Source organism: Vipera berus, assembly GCF_964194415.1.
Source record: "Vipera berus genome assembly, chromosome: 1".
NCBI classification, from domain to species: domain Eukaryota; kingdom Metazoa; phylum Chordata; class Lepidosauria; order Squamata; family Viperidae; genus Vipera; species Vipera berus.
The window spans coordinates 292,202,700-292,228,945 of record NC_138202.1 but is presented as its reverse complement, the minus strand read 5'-3'; the positions used below and the strand labels follow the sequence as shown (position 1 = coordinate 292,228,945).

The window sequence follows — 26,246 nt, the reverse complement described above, 5'->3', positions numbered from 1 at the left end:
GATAACTCTGGGTGGCTTGCAATCACCTAATGATGCTTCTAACTTGGCATACTTTAAACAGATGTGTTACATACAGTTCTCAGCTGTGGAATTGCTTTACAGAACTGAGCAGCAATTGATTTCGAAGGATATCCAACCAAGGGCTGTATGATGGGATTTTAGTCATCTGGATCAGCTTCCCCTCTGAACTGCTGTTTTGAGAGTGATTCTCATTATTATAATAAGGAAAAACGATTTATTTAGTGATACCATATCTCATTAGATCAGCCTTTTAAGATATGGTAATACATCAGCAATAGGCTGGAAGTTCTGAAGAGCCAAGATGGGGAAGAGCCTTCTGGAGAAGGTCAACCTACAGTATGTGGTTGCTATGAATTGGTATTGACTTAATGGCCTAAGTCAGGGGTAGGCAACCTCGGCTCTTTTATGACTCATGGACTTCAACTCCCAGAATTCCTGAGTCAGCTGACTCAGGAATTCTGGGAGTTGAAGTCCATGAGTCATAAAAGAGCCGAGGTTGCCTACCCCTGGTCTAAGTCTTTGTGATGTGTATAGCTGCAGTCATCTGTATAATTGGCTCTTGCTGATGGGAGAGTTGAAGAAGTGATTCCCAAATGTATGAAGGCTTCTCCAGCAACATACTCATCAGTAACCAAACTGAAGAGAGATCTTATGTACTTTATGATTTATAAATTATCAGCACATTTTATTTCTCTCCAGTGCCCCTGTCCCCCCAGTTCAGCACATTGCTTAAAGTATTTATTCTGTGACTTCTGTTCAAACATTCTGCCCTGAGTTCTGGACCCAGAGTTGCTTTTAAATTGCCAATAACCATTTTAATTCAATGAAAAAGCTTGCATTAATAATAGCCATTTACATCTGAATAATTGCACGTACACATCCTAAATCATAAACAATATATTTTATTTAGGATAAAGAAAGTCATATCCCTGAACTTTACCAAAAGCTGTTAAAACTAGAACAAGAGACTGAATTACTTAGAGATATTAATAGAGCTCTGACAGAGGAAAACATACATCTGAAGACTAAACTGAAAGAATATGAGGCAGAAACCCATTTCAGTAAGTAACTGAAAATAAAAATGTAATTCTTTACTTTTCTTTGTTTACTTTGAAATTGCTAAACCAGCTGTTACCATAAGCTGATAGCCCTCCAGATGTTGATGAAATACAATGTGAACAATTCCTTAAACCCATCTGGAATTCCTGAGAACAGGAATTTTTAAAATAATTATTTTATTAACTTGAGACCAGGATGGAATACTCCAACGGGTTTCAAGTGAAATATTCATTTTGACTTTGTAGTAGGATGGTATTCTGAAGATCATTTATTTATGACATGTGTTTTCCAACCTTCATTCAGGAGCAAAAACAGTGTACATAAATACTCTTCTTTGTATTTTCCCCCACCATAACCCTGTGATGAAGGTTGGATTTACTGGCCTCAAGTCACCCAATGAGATTCTGTGGTTGAGAGTGGATTTGAGTCTAGATTTTCCTAGTGCCAGTCAAACAACTGAAGTACTACATCACATTGTGTTCTAAGCTATGATGCATGATTGCAAACATCACAACAAAATTAGGGTACAGACAAGAGTTTTAAAGGTAGTCCTTGACTTATGACAATTGAGCTCAAAATTTCTGTTGCTAAGCAAAACATTTAAGTGAGTTTTGCTCCATTTTATGACCTTTCTTGCCACAGCTGTTAAGTGAATCACTGCAGTAGTTAAGTTAGTAATATGGTTGCTAAGGGAATCTGACTTTCCCACTGACTTTGCTTCTCAGATCGCAGGTGATCACATGACCCCAGGACACTGCAACCATCAAGAGTCAATTGGCAAGTGTCTGAATTTTGATCACATGACCATGGGAATGCTGCAATGGTCATAAGTGTGAAAAATGGTCATAAGTCACTTTTTTCGGTGCTGCTGTAACTTTGAATAGTCACTAAATGAACTGTTTTAAGTCAAAGACTACCTGTATTTTGTTAACCAATGTATCCCAAAAATCCTGATATTAGGAATGATTGCAAAGAGAACTCCAAACAGCAACACTCTTCACTGTAACATTTGATGATGGTTCTTCTGTACAATGCATTCTTATTCTGAACCCATTGATACTAATTGTTAAATCTTCTTATAGGTAAGATCTTAAAATCTCCTTCGAAACTCCAAGTTAATAAGATAATTTCACCAGCATCAAAAGACAGTCGCAGAGTGTGTGCTTCTCGTGTCAGCTGTGATGCTGAATTTGCTAAAGCTCTCAAATCCTTCTACCAGAAAATGAATGTGATCAGAGGACAGTTCTTAAAGCTACAGCACTACAGAGCCCCGGTATACATTATAATTCTGTTGGGAAGACATGGATTACGTTCTCTTTGATTCTAAACTGTTCATGTCGTTTTATGGATATCATTTCCAAAGTGTCTGAGAAGTTTATTTTTCTTCAGGTTTTCACACTTAGTACTTTCTCAACAGGCTTTTATAGCCCCCAAATCACCTAATTGGGCCAATTTTAATTAGGATCAAAATGGGTACCTTGATTGGCTCCCAGGGAGGCCTCAAAATTGAACTCTAAGCTTAGCCTTACCCCTCTTGCTGTATACGCAGATGCCATTCAAATTTAAGATACCAGAAATACTGTTCTAAATCAAAATTGCTGGGGAGTAATATGATAAATACCAATTAATGTATACAGTAATTATTTAAAGTACCTTGTTTAAATAGCTTTGTTCTATAGGCTGCCTGTTTGCCGTTTTCATATCAAAGTTCCATTTTTTTTATAGGCATTATGAACCTCGCTGTTACTTGAAAGTTTTTTACTATACAATATTGCAGGAAAGAATGCTATTTATTTTATTTTTAGGATGAAGATAACATCCAACTACTTCGACTTTTTACTGAGAGACAATCACACTTTTTAAAGGATTTTGGAGAACAACTTGAGTCAAGTATAAGTAAACTGAAAAATGATGTTGCCTTAATAGTTAAGAAGAAACGAGAGGCTAGGTTACAGCAAGGCATTAAGTGAATGTGGTTTACCAAGTAAAATAGTAGTGAGTTGGAAATTAAGTCAGTACTTAAATATATTTATCATTATATGTCCACTGCCTTCTAATTTCTTCATAATTTCAAAATTAGCTTTTTGAAAATTTTCTTCCTTTAGACCTTGTTCATAACATACAGACATATACTGGAATTTACTATTCATTGTAATAGGGACAGAACTGTGTGTCATCTTCAACTCTTCCCAGCAACAGAGTACCGGTAATAAGAAAATGTTGTGGCTGATTATGAACTTTCCTTTCCAAACAATGAGACTTATGTAGTTCTTCATGCTCTCTGAGCTTGAAATGTCTGCTTGCAGACATTTCATTACCTGACTAGGTGACATCATCAGTGCACGTGAGTGTGGAGTTTGCTGTTTATATACAGTAGTTTGCCCTGCCAGTATTGGAGGGGATGTGGTTTTCTCCTCAGTAGTTCCTTAACTAAATAAGGCTATTTGCTTGTTTCAGCTTTCTCTTTTATTGGAATGAGACTTTATTTTCTTAGCTCTCCTTATCAGTAGCACAAATACTGATAAATAAAAAGTTAAGATTTTTATATATCCATTTAGTTTATGTTGTTGATTATCTTATTGCCTCCTAAATTGTGAATAAGCATAAGTGGTTCATAAGAACATCCCATTTCTGATAGGGATGTAAAAAAAAAGGCCTTCAGCATTAAGTATAAGAATTCATAATCTTGCTTTTAATTTGCGCTAAAAAAGAAATTAGAGCTGGTATTCCCTCATAGTATCTAAGATAGTAGGATGAAATATATCATATTCTTAACATATTGTATCATGCTAATTTTTGCACTATAGCTGAACTATATGCTTTAAACATTTATGAAACCGAAAACAGATTTTCAATCCTTTTATTGCATTGAAAAATAACAAAGAAAATAAGAGCAACTAAGTATTTTCTTATATGCTACCATCTTCTGAAATGAGTTTTAAGTTTTTAAAAATGCCAGATACTCAAGTACGTTTCAGCTGGAATGGATACTTAAGATATGAAGTTAACAGGTTAAATGCTTTCATAATGCTATAGCAAACGAGTAAATATAGAAAAATACCAAATAACTGGATTCAGTAAGACCTAAGCTAAGGACAATTATTTTATTCCATTAGTCAACAAGATGCCAATGGAATTTATTCCCTTCAATATTTGATCAGTTGACAAGTTTCCACAATTTAATCTGCAATAATTTTCCAAAATCAAATAGGAAAAAAGTATACATAGTTATTGTTTGAAAATGAAATGGATCAGTTAGACTCAATGATTCCTAGAAATTGGGTTTGTTTCTAAAAAGCAAGAGGGCTCTACGAATCATTCCATTAGATTAACCACTGCTAATTAGTTAATGGCTGTTGATATCTATTTCCAATACTAATAAATCCATCTTCCTAACTCTCGTGAGCCATTCAAGCAATGGTATGTTTACACTTAGTTTATTAAGTTTATCAACTTTATTATTTATTGTATCATTTTGAATGTGCATGTGTGCGCGCACACACACAAACACACAGACAGAAGGTTGCTCGTCATGTTGTATCTGTGGCTTTTTTTTCAGGCTTCAGGGTTGCTTATGACAGAGAATTCAATTCCATGCTTGTCCAGTCTCTCCACTAATTTTGTATTATAGAATACAGCCCCAGGAGAATAGACACCACCTCTGTAACACAAGTCACATTTGTGGTTAGCAACACACAAATACAAGCAAGCCTAAATTTTTACAACAAACCACATTAATGCAAACTCCAATATTAATGCAATTTGGGTTTTTCTTCTGACATAACTCAAAAATAATTTATCTTAATGAACAGTTTTGTAATTAAAAAAGGAAAAAACATACCAGTGATTTTATAGATTGGATGCATGAATTAACTATGGGATAACTAATGCAATAGACAGCGCAACCCTAAACATGACTGCACCATAGTAAATTTACTGAGTTCAATAAAACGTATCCAGGTACATAGGATTGCAGCTCAACTCATAAACATGATAAGCAGATTTGAAGAAACTGGTAACATTCTTTTTCAACTATTAAAGTATTATGGTTATTCTCTTATTCGCAAACCAAGTTTGGATGGCATACAAGACATAGTTTAGAGATTTTATTCAGATTTTACCACTTGTTACAAGAACGGTACTTGGCAAGATCCTGTAAAAACGCAGTGACTTTCCCTTGCCCAAATATTATACAGCTAAACATTAGGATAAGATTAATCAAACTCCTTATACAGATAGTCCTTAATTTACAACCCTTTGTCTAATGACTGAAGTTACCATACAATGAAAAGTGACTTATGACCAGTTCTCACACTTGCGACCACTGCGGTACCCCTTGCAATCATGTGATCAAAATTTGGGTGCTTGGCAAAGGCCCTGTATTTACGATGGTTGCAATATCCCGGGGGGCTGGGATTGTCATTTACAATCTTCCTAGGGAGTTTCTGACAAGCTAAATCAATGGGGAAAACCAGATTCACTTAATGAATACACGATTCAATTAACTGCAGTGATTTGTTTAACGATCATGGCCAAATAAAAAAAAGTCATAACCTGGGGTGTGACTCGCTTAACAATTGCCTTGCTTAGAGACAAAATATTTGGACTCAGTGTGGTTGTAGGTCAAGGGCTACCTGTAGTGCACTGCTTCTAATGTTTATTCCTCACTACCTGCTTTCTATAAATAGCTCGAAATATGTGGATAATGAGTGTTTGTAAAATGGGAGAAAGAGTTACCATAGCATGGAACTGTATGTTCAGCTAGTAGGATTTTGCCATACAACAGTTCATTTAGTGACTGTTCAAAGTTACATCAGCACTGAAAAAAGTGATTTATGACTGTTTTTCACTGTTACAACCATTGTATCATCCCCATGATCAACTGATCAAAATTCAGATGCTTGGCAACTGGTTCATACTTATGACCGTTGCTATGTCCCAAGGTCATGTGATCATCTTTTGACCAGCAAAATAAATGGGAAAGCCAGTTTCACTTAACAACCATGTCACTAACTTATTAACTGCAGTGATTCACTTAGCAACTGTGGCAAGCAAAGTTGTAAAATGGAGCAAAGCTCCCTTAACAAATGTATCACTTAGCAACAGAAATTTTGGGCTCAATTGTGATCGTAAGTGGAGGACTACCTGTATATTTCACTCAACCTCTTTGAAAGAACTGACACCAGCAATTGTGAAATTCCTCTAGTGCTTATTTTCATCGAGTAGCCATAGCATGCAAAATAAGATAGATCTTTCACAATTAGAAGATAAACGCTCACTTTTCGGGAAGAGAATTCTTGTCCTTAAGAAGTGCCACTGCAGCCTGTACCATTGCTATAGGTGTAGCAACATAACCAGCCTCTGTAAAGAGAGATATCATTACACTCATCACTTCAGGACAATTTGAGATGAAGGAGATGGAAAAGGAAACCACTGTGATGAAATACAAACACAGGGATAATACAGCACATACAGTAGTTGCTTTACTTGAATGCCAGTAAGGGCTTACAAGAATTTGGAGACAGAAGGGAAGTCAAGAGAAGCAACAACAATATCACATAGATATATATACCGCTTCACGGTGCTTTACAGCCCTTTCTAAGCGGTGGCTCAATGGGTTAGGACGCTGAGCTTGTCGATCAGAAGGTCGGCAGCTTGGCGGGTCAAATCCCGAGTGCCGCGTAACAGAGTGAGCGCCTGTTACTCGTCCCAGCTTCTGCCAACCTAGCAGTTCGAAAGCACGTAAAAATTAAGTAGAAAAATAGGGACCACTACGGTGGGAAGGTAACAGCGTTCCGTGCGCCTTTGGCATCTAGTCATGCCGGCCACATGACCACGGAGACGTCCTCGGACAAGCGCTGGCTCTTCGGCTTTGAAACGGAGATGAGCACCGGCCCCTAGAGTCGGAAATGACTAGCACGCATGTGCAGGGGAACCTTTACCTTTACCTTTAAGGATGTAAGGCTGAGTCAACCTTAAGCCGGTGAGACTCGAACTGCTGAATTGCTGGCAGTTGGCAGTCAGCAGAATTAGCCTGCAAAACTGCATTTTAACCACTGCACCACCATGGCTCACAGTTAACAGTCTGACACAAAAACAGCAGGAAAAAGCAATAATATGTTTTTTTTATAAATATTGTATTAATAAATTTTTTATTATAAATATGCATAAGGGTACACCCATTAAAATGGTTTGGGATGCAAGTAAAGCTTATATGAGAGGAGTGTTAATATATTTGAATAATAAATATAGACGTAGATTGGAATATAAGCGTAAAGAATTAGAGGAGGAAATAAAGATGAAAGAGAAGGCTTTTATCTTGAACTCATCTAATAAGAGGTTGAAAGGAGCAATTAATTTGTTAAGAGGGCAGTTTGATATGTTGATGGCAGATCAAGTGACAACTAACTTACGATATGTCAAACATAATACTTTTTACAATGCTAATAAGCCAGGTAGATGGTTAGCTTATCTGTTAAGGAAAAAACAAAAATCACGTAATATAGATAAGATAGAATATAAGGGTAAAGAGGTGTTTCAACAAAATCTTATTAAAAAGGCTTTTGTTGAATTTTATTCTAAATTATATGCAAGGGATATAACTCAAGGTTTAGATATAGATAGGTATTTACAAGAAGTGAATATCCCTATACTTACACAAGAACAGAGGGAAGGGATGAATCAACCGATAACTGCTGAAGAAATTATTTTAGCAATTAAACAACTAAAAGTGGGTAAGACACCTGGAACAGATGGTTTGACAGCCACTTATTATAAAAATTTACAATTAGAGTTGGTGGAACCTTTAAAAGAATTATTTAGGACAATTCAATCTGGAGGGGAAGTGCCTCCATCATGGAGAACAGCATTTATAACGGTGATTCCAAAGGAAGATCAAGATCTTACCCAATCAAAAAATTACAGACCTATATCGCTTCTAAATACGGATTATAAGATATTTGCAAAGATCTTAGCAAATAGATTAATGAAGGTTATGCAGCAAATGATTTATAGTGATCAAACAGGATTTATAAGTGGTAGACAAATGAAAAGTAATGTGAGACATATTGTAAACCTATTAGAATATTTGGAAAGAAATAATCAAGTCCCTGCAGCGCTGATTTTTTTGGATGCTGAAAAGGCGTTCGATCAATTGAATTGGCAATTTTTATTTAAAGTCTTAGAGAAGATGGAGTTCGGTGATAAGTTTTTACAACCTATTAGGGCAATATATCAGAAACAAACAGCTCAAATTATAATTAATGGTAGTTTAACAGAAACTTGCAAAATTGAAAAGGGCACAAGACAGGGATGTCTGTTGTCACCATTGCTGTTTGTTTTAACATTGGAAATATTACTGATTAAGATACATGACTCAAATAAAATAAAGGGAATTAAAATTAAAGATCAAGATTATAGATTGAGAGCGTTTGCAGATGACTTGGTTATTATATTAGGTCAACCGACTCAGTCGGTTATAGATTTAATGGAAATAATTTTGCAATATGGACAAGTTTCTGGATTTAAGGTTAATAGGCAAAAAACTAAAATTTTGTCTAAAAATATGACTACAGAACAAAAGGTAGTCTTAGAAAAATTAACAGGATTTGAAATAGCTAAAAAGATTAAATATTGGGGGGTATATCTTTCAGATTCAAATGTGAAATTATACAAAAATAATTATGAATTGTTATGGTTAAAAATACAAAAAGAATTAGATACTTGGAAAAAATTACAACTGTCTTTATTGGGAAGAATTGCAGCAGTTAAAATGAATGTTTTACCAAAATTTTTATTTTTGTTTCAAATGATACCTATACTTAAAAAAGATTCAAATTTGGAGGAATGACAGAAAGGTATTAATAAATTTGGGCAGACCGAGAGTAAAACTTAAGATAATGCAAGATATACATGAAAGAGGTGGTCTTAAAATGCCCAACTTTAAATTATATTATGAGGCTGCAGCTTTATCGTCAATTAGTAATTGGTTTAATTTAACAGAAGGAAGATTATTGAATATTGAGGGATGTGATTTATTATATGGTTGGCATGCACACTTATTGTATGATAAAAAGGTGGATAATATCTTTAAGACACATATATTAAGGTATGCCCTGTTGCGAGTTTGGAAAAAATACTGATACAAGTTAAATTATAAAATACCAATTTGGGCAATACCTAAGCATGCGATAGAAAATATAAGTCCGGGATTTAAACATGATGTGACTACATATAAAGATATTCTCAGGCTGGAAAGGAATGTATGGCAATTAAAGCCATTTAACATTTTAAAAGAAGGGAAAATAGTACAAACTTGGTTTCAGTATGGCCAGATACAAACTAGATGGAAAGAAGATCAGAAAATTGGCATTTCAACAATAGATGAAAATCTGGTAAAACAAATCAGAGATCAAAGTCAAGCACATATAAGAAGGATATATAATGCATTGATAGAAATAGATTCAGAAACGGAACTTGTTAAAGATTGTATGATAAAATGGGCCCAGAATATCAAAAGCCAATAACGATGGATGTTTGGGGAAAAATTTGGGTCAGAAACGTAATTTAAGAGAGAATTTTTATAAAATGTTTTTTAGATGGCACTTAGATCCTAAAAAATTAGCACGTATGTATCCAAATTATCAGCCTAAATGTTGGAGGTGTGGTTGTGAGGACGCAACGTATTACCATATGTGGTGGACTTGTAAAAAAGTTAAAGCTTTTTGGATTAAAATTTGGTGGAATATGCAGAAGATATTTAAGAAAAAGATAAGGTTTTTGCCACAGTTATTTCTGTTGGGTATTACAGATTGTACCGTTATAGAAACTAAATTGATGTTGAATTTGATAACGGCAGCAAGACTTTTGGTTTCGCAATACTGGAAGAAGGAGGAACTGCCTACTATAGAAGAGTAGACTTTAAAACTTTCAAACTTGGCAGAAACAGCAAAAATTTCAGCATATTTGAAAGAACAATCGCAACAGAGATATATTTCGGAATGGAGAAGATGGATCGATTATATTCAGAATAAATATGGGAGTAAAATTTTTTATTTAGCATATGAATGAATATCAGAATTATAAGGTGTACTATTACTTACTTATGTTTAAGGGGAGTTAAAGTGCGATAGGATTTAAAGTGTATTTATAGTTGGTTAGCATATTTTAGCTTAAGTTTGTTTGAAGCAATTCAGCTCTGGGAAGCCGGGGGGGAGGGGGAGGGAGGGAGGGGATGTGGGGGGGGAGGGAAGGAGCATATGCTTAAAATGTACTGTAAAACTTTTCAAAATAAAAAAAAGTTTTATCTGATAGAACTCTTTCACATATAGCAACCACAGAATCCACAATGAAAGTATTAGGCTATTGTATCACAAACTCTACCCCTTTTGGGTGCGCATCTACTATCACAATGCATGTAAAATGGGCAGGCTGTACACTGCAATGCCATGACACTACTTTTGTCAGTCTGATCTACCTTGCAGAGATAACTACCCACACAACCATATGGAACTGCTACTTGTATATTTAAAACTATATGAATCATGTTTTATATTAAATAAAGTATTGTTGCATATAATTAGTAATACAATTAATACTCCAATATTACTGTTCTACCTGGTCCCTTCACTTGGGTGCAGATTTTAACATCAGGTTTGCCCTCCTGTGGATTTCGTCCTGTGCTATATCCCTCTCCAAGAAAGGTCATTTCAAAAGATGCTCCTTCCATCTGTCATTCAAAAGATAAAAAAATAAACAATATGATATCATCAGACAGCTCCTCAGTGTATATCAAGAATATATACAATCATACTATATCCTAAATTTATATTCACTTTGGAAAACAAATTATTTTAGAATGATTTTATCTCTAACCTGATTTGAAAAACAAAGTATATGTAACCTTAAGGTAAAAGAAAAACTTAGTTATGGCTTAGTAGTTTTGACATAGCAAACTAGATTCAAAGATATGCATGCCATGCTAAGAAAAAATAGTACTGCATTTTAATTCTTACTGATTAGCCAAAGAATTTTTGCACAGACTGAAATCCTGAGACGCTATGTATACAAATAATACAACTTATAGACAAGGTTTATGTTTACAAGATTACATATTGCCTTTTTATTTTACATTCAGATGTAGTTTCTGATGCCATACAGCAAACCTGAACATATCCAATGCAAATCTGAGTAAAACAATCAATGGTGAAACAAATTAAGTTTGCCTATTGGACTTCAACACTATTAATGTATCCTAGCATTCACAAAAAGAGCATTTGCCATTGTTCACTCAATTTGTTTACAGAACCCAGAGATATTTAGTCTGCATTTTTAGATGTTAAATGCATAATCCATGTATACAATTAAAACATTTTTCTAATATAGGCTATAGAGCACAAAATATGTTTGATCCAATATGTATAACAATCTCATGTTAAGGTATCAGAGTAAAAATAAAATAGTAAAGATGCAACTCCTTTACTGCATAAAGTGTAGGTTATGATTCAGTTAGTAATATGCAGGAAACTAAAATTACACAAAATATTAGTGTCTAAGAAAAAAACTAAAAATTACCTGTTTTTCTGTTGGCCCGTCTTTTGTAAAATGTCCTCCAGAAAAGAATTCAGGATACTGAAAAAAACAGTTTCATAGTTAAGTTTCAGAATAATTGAACAATTGACAAAAATTGTCAAATTTCAAAACTATTTAAAAGAAAACCTACTTTTAGCAGGATCTTTCTTCCAAAGTTGAATTTCACAAGCATTAAAAATAAAAGACCAGCGAACATTAGTTTTATGACAGAAGAGAGACCACCCACGGTGGTGTAAGCAGCATACTGCACCTGAATAGGAGGCAAGTCATATCAAGTTTAGCATCCATTTTCATGAAACATTTAAAACAAATTAATTCTGAGTAAAAAAAAACAAGGGCAAGAATTTATTCAGAAACAAGCTACGCATTTGAAAAGTTAATCTAGAAATATACTTCCTATACTTAATCAAGACATTCTAAGAACAGTTGCAGACATTAAAGAAAACACTTCTAATACTGTGTCTACATTGTCACGCACACAGTATTAGCAACATATCTGTGGTCAAAGCAATAAGAAGGCACAGTAAAATACTTTTCTAAAGGTAAAATAAAGGAAATCCTTCAGATTAAAGGATGGTCAGCCTATAGACAAAACATTAGAAGGAAATTGAGGATTCCAAAGGAATACCATGACATTTTTATAAGGAAAACAATTATATTCTTCCTCCTATTTTCCATTTAAGAAAATTTAAAGTACATGGCCTTACAAACAAGGACTCATGCCTGAAAGTAATGGGCTAAAGAGGAGCAGGTAGAAATTTTGCCTCTTCTGAAGAATAACTTAGATAGCTGAGTCCCTAATTACAGATTTTGAAAAATTAATAAGAGGTGGACAGGGGTTCATTATTAAAAAGTACAAAACTATAGATGGATAACTTATATTAAAGTTGGAAGCTTGTATCCTTTTGTTAAAAAGAGATAAAACTAATGTTATAACACGTTAAATAAACTTACAGGTGTTTCCTGCAAATGTGAATGCAAATACCGCTGGGTTCGCTTTACTACAGAGGCATCTGATCCCATGAATGGAATGGAATACTGCTTGAATTCATTACTGTAAAATACTGTGCCTCTAAAACAGATGAAGAAAAGATGAAACATAAGAAACGTAACTTGGATCTGTACTTTTAAAACAAATGTATATTTACAGTAGTGATAGGCAGTGGTTTTTCCCCCCTAAGGGTGACAGGGAATGAGACCAATGATATTACTGGGGTTGAGATTAACATCTTCAGCTTGCTTTTGTATTTTGGGTAAGTATAATTGCAAAATAGATTTGAAATTTTGGGGAATAGCGGAAAATCACTATCTGGGGCTGCAAAATATAGACGCCTCCAGCCTAGAGAATTGTTCACCTACTTTTTAGTGATAAATTCTAATACCACATTTCATTTCAGGAAAGGGGTTTAATAACAGATTACAGATCAAAATTATATTTATATTCTATACCTCCTTTTGAGTTTTGTTCCAAATACTGGAAGTGGTTTATGTCCAATTTGTTTTCTAATTTTCTTCAACTGGTCTTTATCTGCCAAGCCATATACAGCTGATTTCCAAGTTCCATCATGAATACAGGCACCCTGTTAAAATGGCATTATAATTCAACATATTACATTGGAATGACATTCTATTTTGGCACATCTACACTATTAACCCAACCATGAAAGCGTGTGTGTGTGTGTGTGTGTGCATGCATGCATGCATGCATGCATGCTTGGTTTTCCTTCCTTTTTCAAAATTCTTCCTTTATGGGTAGTTGGGAAAAAATTTCTATTGAGGGATCTGTTTTTCTGGATAGAGATGCACTATAATTGCATTTGTTTCTATTGTTAACTGTTTTATTTAGATAAATATTAAAAGTTTTTGCCAATGGTAATAGTTTATTTAATATATCATAATAAATTTTAGGGAGCTGTTTATGTTCTTACAGCCTTTTGGAGTAGAGCAGCAAATAAATAAATATAAAATGTGTTCAGTATTATATTTTGTTTGTTAACAATGTGGCCATAGCAGAAAATATATGAAAACAAACAATTAGACCAGAACAAGCATTAAGAGATATTTTTTGCTATTTTGCTGATCACTGGTACTGCTCTTGTTTTTATATATAATGTACTGTGAATGTTTCAGAATTATCAATATTATATCTTGCTGTGAACTGCTCGGTTTTATTAGGTTATGGCAAAAAGTAAATGAAACAAATAAGTTCTGCAATAATTAAAATATACTAATGGTCATATTCAGCTTCATGCTATAGTTTTTATAATTTAGCAGTTACTCACAACAAACCTAGTGAAAAGAAAGAAGAAATTAACCAACCTCTGGTCCTGATTTCACAGTCAAAAAACTTTCAATTGCAGTTAAGGTACCTTTAAAGAAAGAAGCAAGTAATTATCTGTGATACTAAGAAGAAACAGTTAATATTCTAAAAACTGTCAATTTACTGTCAGTTTGTTAATGTTTATTACTGTTGGATATTTGACATATAGCACTGGTAAGTTTTTTACACATTCAACAATACAGCATCCAATTTACTCGAGGCACAGAAGCTATTCTGTAAAGAGAAAGAAAGGAAACATATTCATTTCACTTGTTTCCTTTAGTACAGAAACCAGGATTTAAATTTCCACTTGGTCCACTGAAATATACTTTAACTGCAAAGTGCTTCAAGACTGAACAGGTTGCAAATCAGATTTATTTCAGGTTCTTGACCATGAGTGAAGAAGAGTGTAATAGACCCTGGTTTCACCTGAGCAGCTCACTGAAAAATTCAAGGGAATAGACGATCTGTGTGATCTTCCCATGACACTTGGCTATTGCTGTTCTAGTCAATCAAGGAACACAAACTCTGCCTTTCTGGTGCTTGCCTATGTATTGGAAAGTCTGGAAATTGGATAGGATCCTGGTTATTTCTCTTATATCTCTAAGCAGATTTCAATATGGTAGTATTAACAATAGTATCTTTCTAAACCTTCTGATGGAATCAAGTCTATGAGATACTGTTCTTTAGCAGATGTGCTCCTTCCTGTTTCGCTATATAAGGGAGCTGATGTTGGGAGATTATTCTTCAATACTTAGGCCACTGACCTGTGTTGTCCCTCACGGTACTTTTTTACTGTCTGTCATTTTGCTCAACACTGATGTGAACCTGAGGAAGATAATCCAACTTTTGAAACACTATTGCTTTTAACCATCAATTTTAAGGAAGAATTGGTACCCTTGAACAAAGTCTAAATTTGAAAATGGAATAAATGAGGAAAAACCTATTGAAAAATGAAGCCAGAAATAACAGAACTGCCAGTGGAAATAGAAACCTGAATTGGGAACTGAGGTTCAACCAATTGTGGATGGGATTCCATTCTCCCCAAAACCAGGTTCATAGTCTAGAAGTGTTCTTTGATTTTCAAACGCCACCGGATATGCAGACAGCTACAATAAGGAATGATTCTTTCTTTATTATGCCTAGTCTGCCAGTTGATATCCTTGAGCTGGATAGATTTGATTATGTTTATCCACATCTTGATTACACCCTATCTTGAGGAGAACAACATGATTCTCTTGAATCTCTGCATGAAAATTAGGCAAAAATTGCAACTGATTCAAAATGTGGTGTGTATATATATATATATATATATATATATATATATATATATATATATATATATATATATATATGTATGTATATATATATATATATATATATATATATATATATATATATATGTATATGTATATGTATATGTATATGTATATATATATATATATGTATATATATATATATACACACACATATATACATGTATATGTATATATATTACACACACACACACACACACACTGCTAATTTGTATAAGGTAGAGGAACCAAATGATGGTCATATTTAGAAAATACCTGTTATCTGCTAATTACGAATGTACAATGGAAGGTATTGGCATCTAAATCAGAGTTATGTATGCAACTGCCTCTCTTTTTCTGAAACTGTTAAAGGCTTTTCCTATAGATATATTGACACTGTCTCCACTGTCATAGGCCAACCTTTCTGACTTTTCGCATGTAGTTCCCAGTCTGTAATAAGGACTCCTTCAAGAATTGCATTTGGCCCCCTCTCTCAATGTTTAGAAATTCTGTAAAGAAATGTCTTGTTTATCAGGAGTTTAATTGTTTATTTTAGTGTGAATCTAGCTTTTTATATTGTTTTCATATTTTGTTATTTGTATCAAGTACTTTTCAGAATAAAAAGCAGAGTACAAATGAAATAAGTAAAGCGTTTAGGATGAATGAGACATAATGGTGTACATTGCAAACAGTGTAATTACTGTAGAAGAAATTAGAAATAGAAGCATCCTACTGACTTTGTTGAAAGATTAGAATTTGGTGGGAGTCTCTCTCTCAATTTCACAACTAGGCTTCAACAAGAGATGTGTGGGAAGCAAGACTGCCAGATCAGTCAGGACCAGTTTTAGAATGCAGGCTTTTATTTCACCATGAACTAATCTAGTTGGTATCTTTAAACATACAAATAAGGTAGCTACCATATTTCCCCTAGCAGTTATCAAAAGAAAAATCAAGCATAAAAATCACCTTTTAAACTGTTTTTGGTGAATAATACTCCCATATCTGCTGGAATAGAATCAAAACCACAGCTTCCAACAATGTATACTCCTTTTTCTTCAGCTTTGTTATTATAGTGTAGATACATTCCTTCCAGAAACTAAAATAGAAATGCCATATTATATAAATAAACAAACAAGGCATTTCTAACATTCAAGCAACAATAACAAATTTCTTAACATTATTTTTTGAACTGCTTTCTTGGCTATTGTGCCATCTTGCAATGTTATGTTTGTTTAGTAAATATTATTAACCATCAAAACAATCCAGTATTTCACAGTAAAATTTAAAATAGTTATGTTTAATCTCCAGCACAGGTTTATAGAATTTTACAATTTCACCTAAAAAAGCTAGTGTGGTGTAGCTGTTAAATTGCTGGGAACTGAACTAAGAAAACCCAGGTGCAAACCCATTCACCATCTCTCAGCCCAACATACCTCAAAAAATGGTGACAAAAACAGGAAGGAAAACCCCAATTATGTATTTTCTTTAATTCCCAGAGTCAAAGACAGTATAAAAATATAATAATAAAAATACTTTTACTATCCTAAACACAGTTCCTCTCTACCAATGTCCATTCACACTGCTAATTTATGGAAATGAGAGATGAATAAGGAGATTCTTGTGTGAGTAGAGGAAACCACAGACACCTAAAAAAAACACATTCCAGTTCCCAGTATCCATAGATGCTACATCACATGTTATGTAGACCACCAGCATCAAGTTTGATATGTCAAGTAAATAATTATGCTGCACTGAGAAATACAAGTAAAAAGAGTTAGGATTGTGTTCTCAGTGATTTAATCCAAATATTATTCCTCAAAGTCTAGTTTATTTTCTTAATTTTACATACCTGTGGTTCTCCACTAATGTCAATACAGTTTGTGCCATTCTCAACACAAGCTTTTACCACAGGCTCTCCAAAAAAACGGTACTGTAAGAATGAAAAAAAGACCCAATAAATTATATTAATCCAGGATACTTTAATGGACCTAGCCTGAAGTTTTGTTTCCATTTTTAAAAAAAAGAATAAAGGAATTTTAACAAATTTATGATGTAGTTATGTTTTAGCTAATAACCTGACCATTCAACCTTAATAAAAAAAAGTCCATTAATGATTATTGGAGATAACACTTCTATTTTACCTTTGATCAAATAAATCAAGTTTACAGTATATTCCTTTCCCTTATTCCCTATGATCTTAGTCTTTAGTCCCATCAAATAAAGCCCTAGAACTTGGTTTCTTTTTGTTCTTTCTCACTTTAAAAATTTTAACAGATCTTTTTCTTTTCCTCTTCTCTTTGCCTCTTGTTATAGAACCATCAAAATTTTAACAGATCTCTTTCATACAGTACATCCAGATTAGGAAAATTTTCTAAATCACTCTTCTGGTTTATTATTTATATGTCTCCTTTAACTGCTGAAGCCTCATCCAGTTTTATTTCTATACTACACAACCTGTGATCCCTTTCAGAAGATTTCATTTCACAGATACTGTATTTCCTTACCAGATGCCTCACTGCCTTCAACAATGGCAGAGTATCTAATATACTGCCTTCATTGGAAAAGTTCTTAAAAATTCAGAGATATTCAGAGATATATCTGCCTTGAAAATAGCTCAAGTTGAACTGCACAGCACAATAAAACACAGCAACCAATCACAAGAAATGTTCTGTGACATTTTATATGATAAAATGTGAGATGGTGCCCACACAGAGGGGGAACCTGGGTGACGGACTACAGTGAAATGGCAGTTTCACAGGAAAGAGGACAGACATTCCAGAAAGGGGACAAGAGACAAGAGGCAGCCCAGCTCAGAGCGGGATAGAAGACAGAGGAAGAGAGTACAAAATAGCCACTCTCTAGAATCTCCCAGGAGATATCTGTAGGTTGGTAGTAGTAAGGATTTAGCCTGGTAAGATTCTACCAGCTATGTGTAAGCAAATAAAGAGTTGAATTATTCCATGTCACTCTTGGGCTTAGCCTAATTTTAATTCCACAGAAGTCATGGGTTCCGGATTTTGGACACAATCCTTAAATTAGCCCATTTGAGATACCTTGTTTCAAAATTGTTGCCTTACTATTCAATTATTCATTTTGGTAATCAAGCATGGAGTAATGTACCAATGATAAAATATTATCCAGTCTAGTATTCTTGTAGCTTATTGTAAAACTGCCTCAGAATGTTTCATTTCTCTTGATAATTTCCTAGTTTGCAAATATGAAGATCTGGAATTGAGATACTTTCTCTAGATTCAATACTTAAACATACCTAATACAATACTTTAATAATTTAAATTTGCTTAAGGAATTAAATTTTCTAGCATAAAATAAGGTATATAAACTACTTTGATGTTAACAGTTTATTAACTTCCATTTGTTTCTGGCACCAACTGCGGCACAAGCTTTTTAAATTTGCTTAACACTATAGAAGAGTGATTAATAAAAATTAATATTATGAATTTCAGTTTGAGTGTTAGGAAATAGGATTTTCTCTTTAACCTGCATTTAACTAGGAAACATTTTGTTTTAACAAATAAAAATCTTCCTAAAGAATAAAAACTTTGTTATTCCAAAATATAAAAAACAAATAAATTTCTGGCAATATCTTATAACAATATCATGTTTTAAGTAATTGCTTCAGGACAAGCACATTTTTTATTTATTCATGAAAAAAAGAAAGCACTTACTGGGCCTACGCAGTTTAGAACAATATTCGTTTGTTTAGCCATAGAAACAAGAGAAGATGAATCGCTGACATCACACAGTATTATGCCAACTTCTGACTTCAGTTCTGCTTTCCCTGAAAATTTAACATTGACGTTATTCTGAAAAGCTCTCTATAATTATTTTTATTCAATCCACCATTATTTATGAGAATAAAGCTATTTTTTTACTACATTTAGTTTTCCAATTGCTTTTAGTAACCAAATTCTATTACTTCTATATAAATTCCATCACTATCTCCCATATATGGTTTCTCAGCACAAGCAAATGTGGGAAGATAGTCACTTGTTACAAAAGCTCGCTAGAAAAATAATAAGTAAATATTGTATAAAATAGAGATAATGCACCAGGACGAAAATGCAAAAATGTTTCTTTTCACTGAACAAATCTAGTTTTGGAAACAAGCTTGGTGACTTCCAAAGATCTTGCAGTGTTGTGAAGAAGGCTGTAAAGCAAGCCATCTTAAAAGTGTTCTTATTGTAAAATTGCAGTATAAAACTGCAAAATACTAACTTCTCTGGCTTCACTATATACATCTAAATCAATGCAGATTTATGCATAATTTTATCTCACTTTCTCTGGCCCCAAACAGGATGGGAAGCAGAGAGAGAGAGACACCCCCCACACACACACTTGGTCAATGAGCTGCGTATAATGACGCTCCCTTTGTATGATTTTAAATGAGGGCAATTAAGGCAGAATAGAAGAATAAACCAAACACTGATTAATGATCGAACCTTCACACCCCTGCTTAGCACCCTGTGAGGCAAGCAATTTGATCAGATGAAACCGATCAAAACTCCTACATTCTTAATCGACGCCTCCAGATTTTTATCTCAGTGAGGAAAAGAAACAATTAATTACATTAGGGTTTTTTTCCCCTCTCTCCTTTGAGATGTGCCCCGCCCAAATGGCACTCCTTGTGCTAACTGAAATGTTGGTCAACGCAGTCCAAGGCATCTGGGGAGGGCCAGACTGGAGGAAACCCTTTTTCCCTTCGCTGCCCACCGACACGCCCCCCCCTCCCAGGACCACAATATTAAGGTGACCTTCAGACACATCATTACGCGCGGAACCTTTCTTTTCGCTGCAGGGTTTGGGACGGAGCCGAGAACAAAGTCCCCTCCGCAATGCTTTCCCCACCTTCCTGCTTTCTCTTACCCAACTTGGTGGCCGCCTTCTCGACCGCCTCTTGGAGCTTCTCCCGAGACCTCCCGGCCACGGCCCAGCGCAGCTCATCCTCGGCAGCTACTCGCGCTACCTCCTGGACCACGTACTGCCCCGTGAAGCCCGAGGCCCCGAATACCACCAGCTGGAAAGGCCGCTCAGTAGCCATGGGAACGAGCAAGCGAAAGCCCTCAGTCGACCAGAGAGCGCGGAGGAAGAGGCAGGATGGGGCCGCAGAGCGACAGCCCGCACCACCTCAACGGCTATAGAATGAAGCGGGCGAAGGAGGCGGGGTCCGGGATTGGCCCCGCCCACAATCTTTGGAGCCTGGACGGGTCACGTGACAGGGCGCTAGTCCAGTTGCCTCCCCCTTCGCAGAATAAAATAGAGATGGAAGGGACCTCGGAGGTCTTCTAGTCCAGCCCCCCCTGCTCAAGCCCTTCGTGGGTTGTTCTTCTGAAAGCGGCTGGGGTTGTTGATTCCTCCTCCTCTTCCTCCTCTTCCTCGCCCCAGGAGTGAGCCGGCTCGCTGGCTCGCTCTCTGCCCCGTCACGGTAGCCCGTTGTTTCAACCTATCAAGTTGCTGCGGTTGCTGCCAGAGCTGGTCAAGCCGCGCTCGTCTGTCAATTGCGCTTCTGGCCCATTTCATACTTGGAGCCTTTTCTGCATTTATCCGGCTTTTGTTGTTCGTGCCCTTTGGAATCGGTAGCAAAAACTGCTGTTTACTCCACTGCCAATTTCTGTTCTGTCGACCTGTATCCCCGTAGAGCAGGGGTAGGCAACCTCGGCTCTTTTATGACTCGTGGACTTCAACTCCCAGAATTCCTGAGTCAGCTACCCTGACTCAGGAATTCTGGGAATTGAAGTCCACGAGTCATAAAAGAGCCAAGGTTGCCTACCCCTGCCCTAGAGGATTTTTATACGTTTAGGGCAGGGGTCAGCAACCTGAAACAGTGAAAGAGCCACTCGGAACCGGTTCTCTCACAAAAGGAAAAACTGGGAGCTGCAAAAAATATGTGTGCATGTGTGTACATGCGCGCAAGCGCAGAACAGGGTTTGACTGAAGAGTGGAGCCAAGGCGAGATATGCACCTACCCTGCATATTTGAATTGATTGGTTGAACTTTTTTACTCCCACTTTTTTTTGACTGCACATGGCAGAAGACCGGGAGCCGCAGGAGAGGGCTGAAAGAGCCGCATGCGGCTCCGGAGCCGCGGGTTGCAGACCTGTGATTTAGGGGTTTCCCCTTGAAGAAGGCAGAATAAAAGGAAAATGCTGCTATTGGCTAGCTGCAAAATCTTCATTGGTTCATTGACCATCTGGAAGGAAGACTGCTGAGAACATTGGTATGGCGGCATAAAAAAAAGCTTTTGTCTTTTTGCCGATAGCAGCAATTAATGCAAGGCGGCAAACTAAAAAATAATTTTCTTGGAAGTAATTTCATTTTTAAGGGATAATAGGCTCCCCAATGAGTGAGTTATTTTATGTTGCAAAACCTGTCTATTCAAAAGGCATTTACAGTAATTGTGAAAGTAGCATGCTAGAGAATGATTTAGTAATAATTGCATTGAAATACATAAGACATATGTATCAAAGAATGCCGATTGGTGGCCCCCAGGGGGAGGGCGTTCTCTGTGGGCGTGCCAGACCTGTGGAACCGCTTGCCGGTTGAGCTCCGGATGGCCCCCGACCTTCGCTCCTTCCGGCGCGATCTAAAAATGTATTTATTTGAGCAATCTGACCTGGTCTGATGGGTTAGGGTTGGGGTTTTAAATATGTTCTTAATTATTGTTTTAAATTTTAAATTTGGGCATTATATTTAATTGTATTTTAACTTTTATATTCTGTTTTTTATATTTATTGCCCTGTACACCACCCTGAGTCCTTCGGGAGAAGGGCGGTATAAAAATATAATAAATAAATAAGATATAATAAAAAAATAAAAAAATAAATATTGTGAGGAAAAAGTCTCCCATTAATGGGAGTGTTTTATTTACTTTTGGATGCTCAGTCTTTCATATTTATGTAAAATTAAATCCCCAGGTCCAGACAGTATTCCTCCAAGAGTCCTTGAAGATGAATTGCTGCTGTTTTCAGAAAGTCTGTCATCACAGCTCCTGACATATTTAGTTTTCATGAGATATAACAGAAGATGGGCTAACAGCTGGTTAAGAAACAGGACACAGAATAGGAATAAAATGTGTAATTCTCACACTGTTGATGTGTGCAAAATCTCTGTCACATACCTGACATTTTTTGAAGGGGATGATTTCCTGATAGCAAATACAGATGGTCCTTGGTTTATAACCACTCATTCAGCAAGCATTCAGACTTTTGAGTTTATCCCATTGCCATCCTGCTGCTCAAGTAGGCTTAGGTATTAAGTGTTGGAGTTTGGCCTCTTATCACAAGATCTCCCTTGTGGACAAACGGGTACATGGATCACATGTTCCTGATCAACAGTTTGCTCAGCTCAAATATACTGTAGAAACCATGCCGTCCCATCCAGTCATGAAGTTCTGTTCCTATTATGCAATTTTAAAGAAGATCTGAACCCTGGTTTTCAAAGTCACCCTATTCAAAGTATTTTAAAGGGAATATTCACCTATTGATAGATCTATATAGTAGTTGCTGTCTTGGAATGAGAATGACAAGTTCAAGAGCACCTCACAAAGTATTCACTGGGCTTTTCAATTGGTGTGTTTCATAGCAATTAATACAAATTACAAATAACACACAGTACTCATTGCCTGTAGATTTATAATCTAAAACTTCCAGGCAAGAGGAATGGGGATTATTATGGAGGAAAAAGCAGATTTAATTACCAAATTCTGCATAAGGTGGGCCAAAGTATTTTATAGGATCCAATTTGGGTCAGTCACACAGGACTAAGAGGTTTAGTCTCCTAGGCTTTCAGACTTGTGCTGGAGCCCCTCCTCAGGGAATGTCTCTCACCAGAATGTGTATGAGAGAACATTCTGGAGAGAGAGAGAGATGTTCCCTGAGGATGGGCTCCAGCACAAGTCTGAAAGCCTAGGAGACTAAACCTCTTAGTCCTGTGTGACTGACCCAAATTGGATTCTGCAACATTATCCTGGCATTTTCTCTCCGTCTTTTTTCTTGACTACTCAGCAAACATATATAAATCTCTGAAGTATTATATTTGTACAACTAAAACCTTTCCCAATCACCTAATTGCTAACTTCCATTGTATTTATTTTATAGATTAAAAAAAACAAGAAGAACAAGCTGAACGTGAGCAGGCAGCAGTTACCAAATCTGGAATCCCTGTAATATAGTTTGGGAATTTGGGCTGATGTAGTTACTTCTCTATATGGGACCATCCATACCTTTAGGCTGAATGGAGAGCTGTCTCAGCCTGCCATAGTGGCAGGAAAAGGACTGTCTTTGTATGTCACGCTGGTAGGCTTCTCTCAAGCTGCTGTAGTAGATAATGATCTTGCACCCAATTAAATGGGAAGAGTCAACTTTATTTTTACCCTTCAGCTGAAATGAATTCTCTGTCTATATGGTTTGGTATTGCTAATGTGAGCAAAATGTAGATGGCGTCTCAAAATCAGTTCTTTATAACAAACAGAAAGGAGTACATTGTCTGTGTCTGTCTATCTACATTTCTTATTTGGGTTGGGCAGTAAATGAGATCGTTATCCAAAGCCCTGTTGGTAATTGGAACTGGTGATATCTCTTCCCAAAGAAAATTGCACGCTTTTAAACTCTTTTACATAGGAAATAGTGGCAATGTAGTGATAAACAAAGAGAGAAAAGAGCCTATTAGCAATAGATCACATGTAATATGTAATGCAGAGGCAACTATAAATTTATTGCCAACTCATTGAGTCTACCTATTCTGAAATCAAGATTCGTATCAATCATATTTTAATATTCTTCATGGTCTTGAGCTGAAATGATTTCCTTGAGTATGTAATTTAAGATTTAAATTGCATTCACACCTGATAAAATCTAGATAAAATGGACTTTAAGAACATGTAAGACCTTAGCTGTAACAGTAAATATTGAAACTAATATTGTAATGTCAGTATTAAATTCCAATAGGCATGAGAAATGAGTGGGTTGATGTATTAAATATTATCTACTGCTAAGTATTAGTTTGGGACAGTATGTTCCTTTGACAGTCTTTAGTCACAACAGGCTGCAAGAAAAATGGTTTGGTTAATCAATAACTTTCCAATATTTGGAGTATTTTGATCCCTTGTAAAGGAAGTAGGTTACAGAGGTTGGACTTGAAGCTGCTGTGATGATTATATATTATATAGTAGTAAAACTTTGAATTGGAGTAATGGTTTACAAACATCAAAAAATCATTGCTTCAGCAACCCTTAGAAAGTGGGAAATGGCTGCACTAATCTCCATTTCTTTCCCTCCCTTTTTTTTCTTTTTGCTGATTTGTGTGTACTCATTATTAAGCAGAACCAAACGGCTTGAGGAAACAGTCAGTGGAGGGAACAGGTCTGCCCCATGGGCCCTCTTGTGTGGTGTGCCTCAGGGCTCATGTCTCTGTCCACTTCTGTTTAACATGTATGTGTAGCTACTGTGTGAGGTCATTTTATAGCACTGGGTGATGTATTATCAATATTCTGATTATACTCAACTATATATCTCTGCCAAATGATGTTTTGGAATTTCTGTCTCAGTGCCTAAAGGCAGTGAGGTCTAGTTGGGAATAAGCATGCTTTAACAACCCTAACAAGAGGGAATGCCCTTGGATATTAGGGTCTCCTGTACCTGGTGATTTCCCGTCCTTAGTTCTGGATGGGATGGCACTATTCCAGAGAGAACTTCAGTGGTGTGCAATTTGGGATCCTCCTGGACTCATGGCTCCTGTCACAGTAGGCAAGAGTCATGACTAAGGATGATTTTGCTTAACTTTGTTATGCACCAGTTGCACACTGTCCCAGAACAGGAGGCAGTATGCATGGTCACTCATGCTTTGGTCATCTTCTGAGGGCATTACTACAATGAGGTCTACAGGGGGCTGCTGTTGAAGTATATCCAGAAGTTTCAATTGGTCCAGTATGTGACAGCGGAGATAATTATGGGTATGCTGCCTTACACCCATGTCACACCTTTGCTTCACCAGCTCCACAGACTCCCAATTTGCTTCTGAGTACAATTCTAAGTACTATTTCCTATATTGCCTTACATAGCATAGAATTGACCTATTCCCAGTGTATCCATCAAATTAGATCGAGCAAGTGGGACAGGATCTGGGCCCTGTCAATTAGGGATTATCATCTAGTGAGATTTGGGAAGTTTGCCTTTATATAGTGTGCCTGCCCTCTGGAATTGCAAACTGCCTAACCTTAGGTTGGACCTGACCCTGCTTGGCTTTCAGAAAGCTGCCTTTAACAGTCCTTTGGGTTTAGTTCATTTTGTTATGCATTCTTTCTATTGTAGATAGAATGTGATGTGTTTTCAAAATATTTTCTCTCTTTAGTAGCTGGGCTGGTATATTTTCTTGTGCAGCTGCACTGCAGAAGAAACTGTTGTGAAGATATCATTCAGCTGGAAATACCAGAACTCTGCAGAGCTTGGAGGCGAGTAATTTTCCCATTATAGATAATTTTTATCTCTTCGTGCTGGCTCCTGAGTTACAGACATCCTAGAAACTTCTGCAAGAAGACTGCTGGCAATACAAAATGAGCAGGAATGAAATTGACAATACTCTTTCAATATATTCATTTTTTATTTTACAGTATTTATATATTGTCTAAATTCATAGGCTCTGACTAACATATAATTTAAAGTTAATAACCGCCCAAAATATCTCACCTCAGCCTGAGTCAAACAATCATAGCCATAAAACTAGGTGGTAGCCTACAATTTGCTCAGATTTAATGCATTTTGAAATGGCACTTTATTTGTATTTTTTACAGCTAGAAATCACAAGCTTGGCTGATAGTTTCAAATAGGAAGTTCTCACCTTAAGTAGATCAGAGTTAGTACAGATATTCTTGAATTTAAACCATGCTGCCATAAAAAAGTGGTTTATGAACACCATATTTCCTTAATCTGAGAACCATTTTTCAGTGG

At 36.0% G+C, this 26,246-nt stretch overlaps 2 protein-coding genes across 3 annotated transcripts in view; one reads left to right on the top strand and one right to left on the bottom strand.

Moving 5' to 3' along the window:
- LOC308659963 (kinesin-like protein KIF28) overlaps nt 1-3,124 on the top strand; it is a gene marked incomplete at its 5' end in the record, with an annotated part of 30,696 nt that extends 27,572 nt beyond the window's left edge. The window contains 3 exons of the mRNA XM_081314126.1: nt 932-1,082; nt 2,163-2,353; nt 2,886-3,124. Coding sequence (XP_081170252.1) covers nt 932-1,082; nt 2,163-2,353; nt 2,886-3,050 — 507 coding nt within the window. The 3' untranslated portion in view covers nt 3,051-3,124. The remainder of the gene's footprint in view (nt 1-931; nt 1,083-2,162; nt 2,354-2,885) is intronic.
- A 222-nt stretch (nt 3,125-3,346) lies between these two features.
- SCCPDH (saccharopine dehydrogenase (putative)) lies at nt 3,347-20,459 on the bottom strand. 2 transcript variants are annotated; one of them, XM_081314127.1, is made up of 12 exons: nt 20,170-20,459; nt 18,972-19,084; nt 17,135-17,215; nt 16,252-16,381; nt 13,990-14,039; nt 13,120-13,250; nt 12,625-12,742; nt 11,801-11,920; nt 11,653-11,709; nt 10,696-10,807; nt 6,360-6,441; nt 3,347-4,741 (listed from the first exon to the last, which is right to left on the bottom strand). In XM_081314127.1, the coding sequence occupies exons 1-12, from the start codon at nt 20,342-20,344 to the stop codon at nt 4,636-4,638; spliced, it is 1,275 nt and encodes a 424-aa protein (XP_081170253.1). In that variant the 5' UTR covers nt 20,345-20,459; the 3' UTR covers nt 3,347-4,635. The 2 variants fall into 2 exon arrangements, with proteins under 2 accessions (XP_081170253.1, XP_081170254.1); XM_081314128.1 differs by lacking the exon at nt 20,170-20,459 and adding an exon at nt 19,746-19,867.
- Between the last annotated feature and the right edge of the window lie 5,787 nt (nt 20,460-26,246).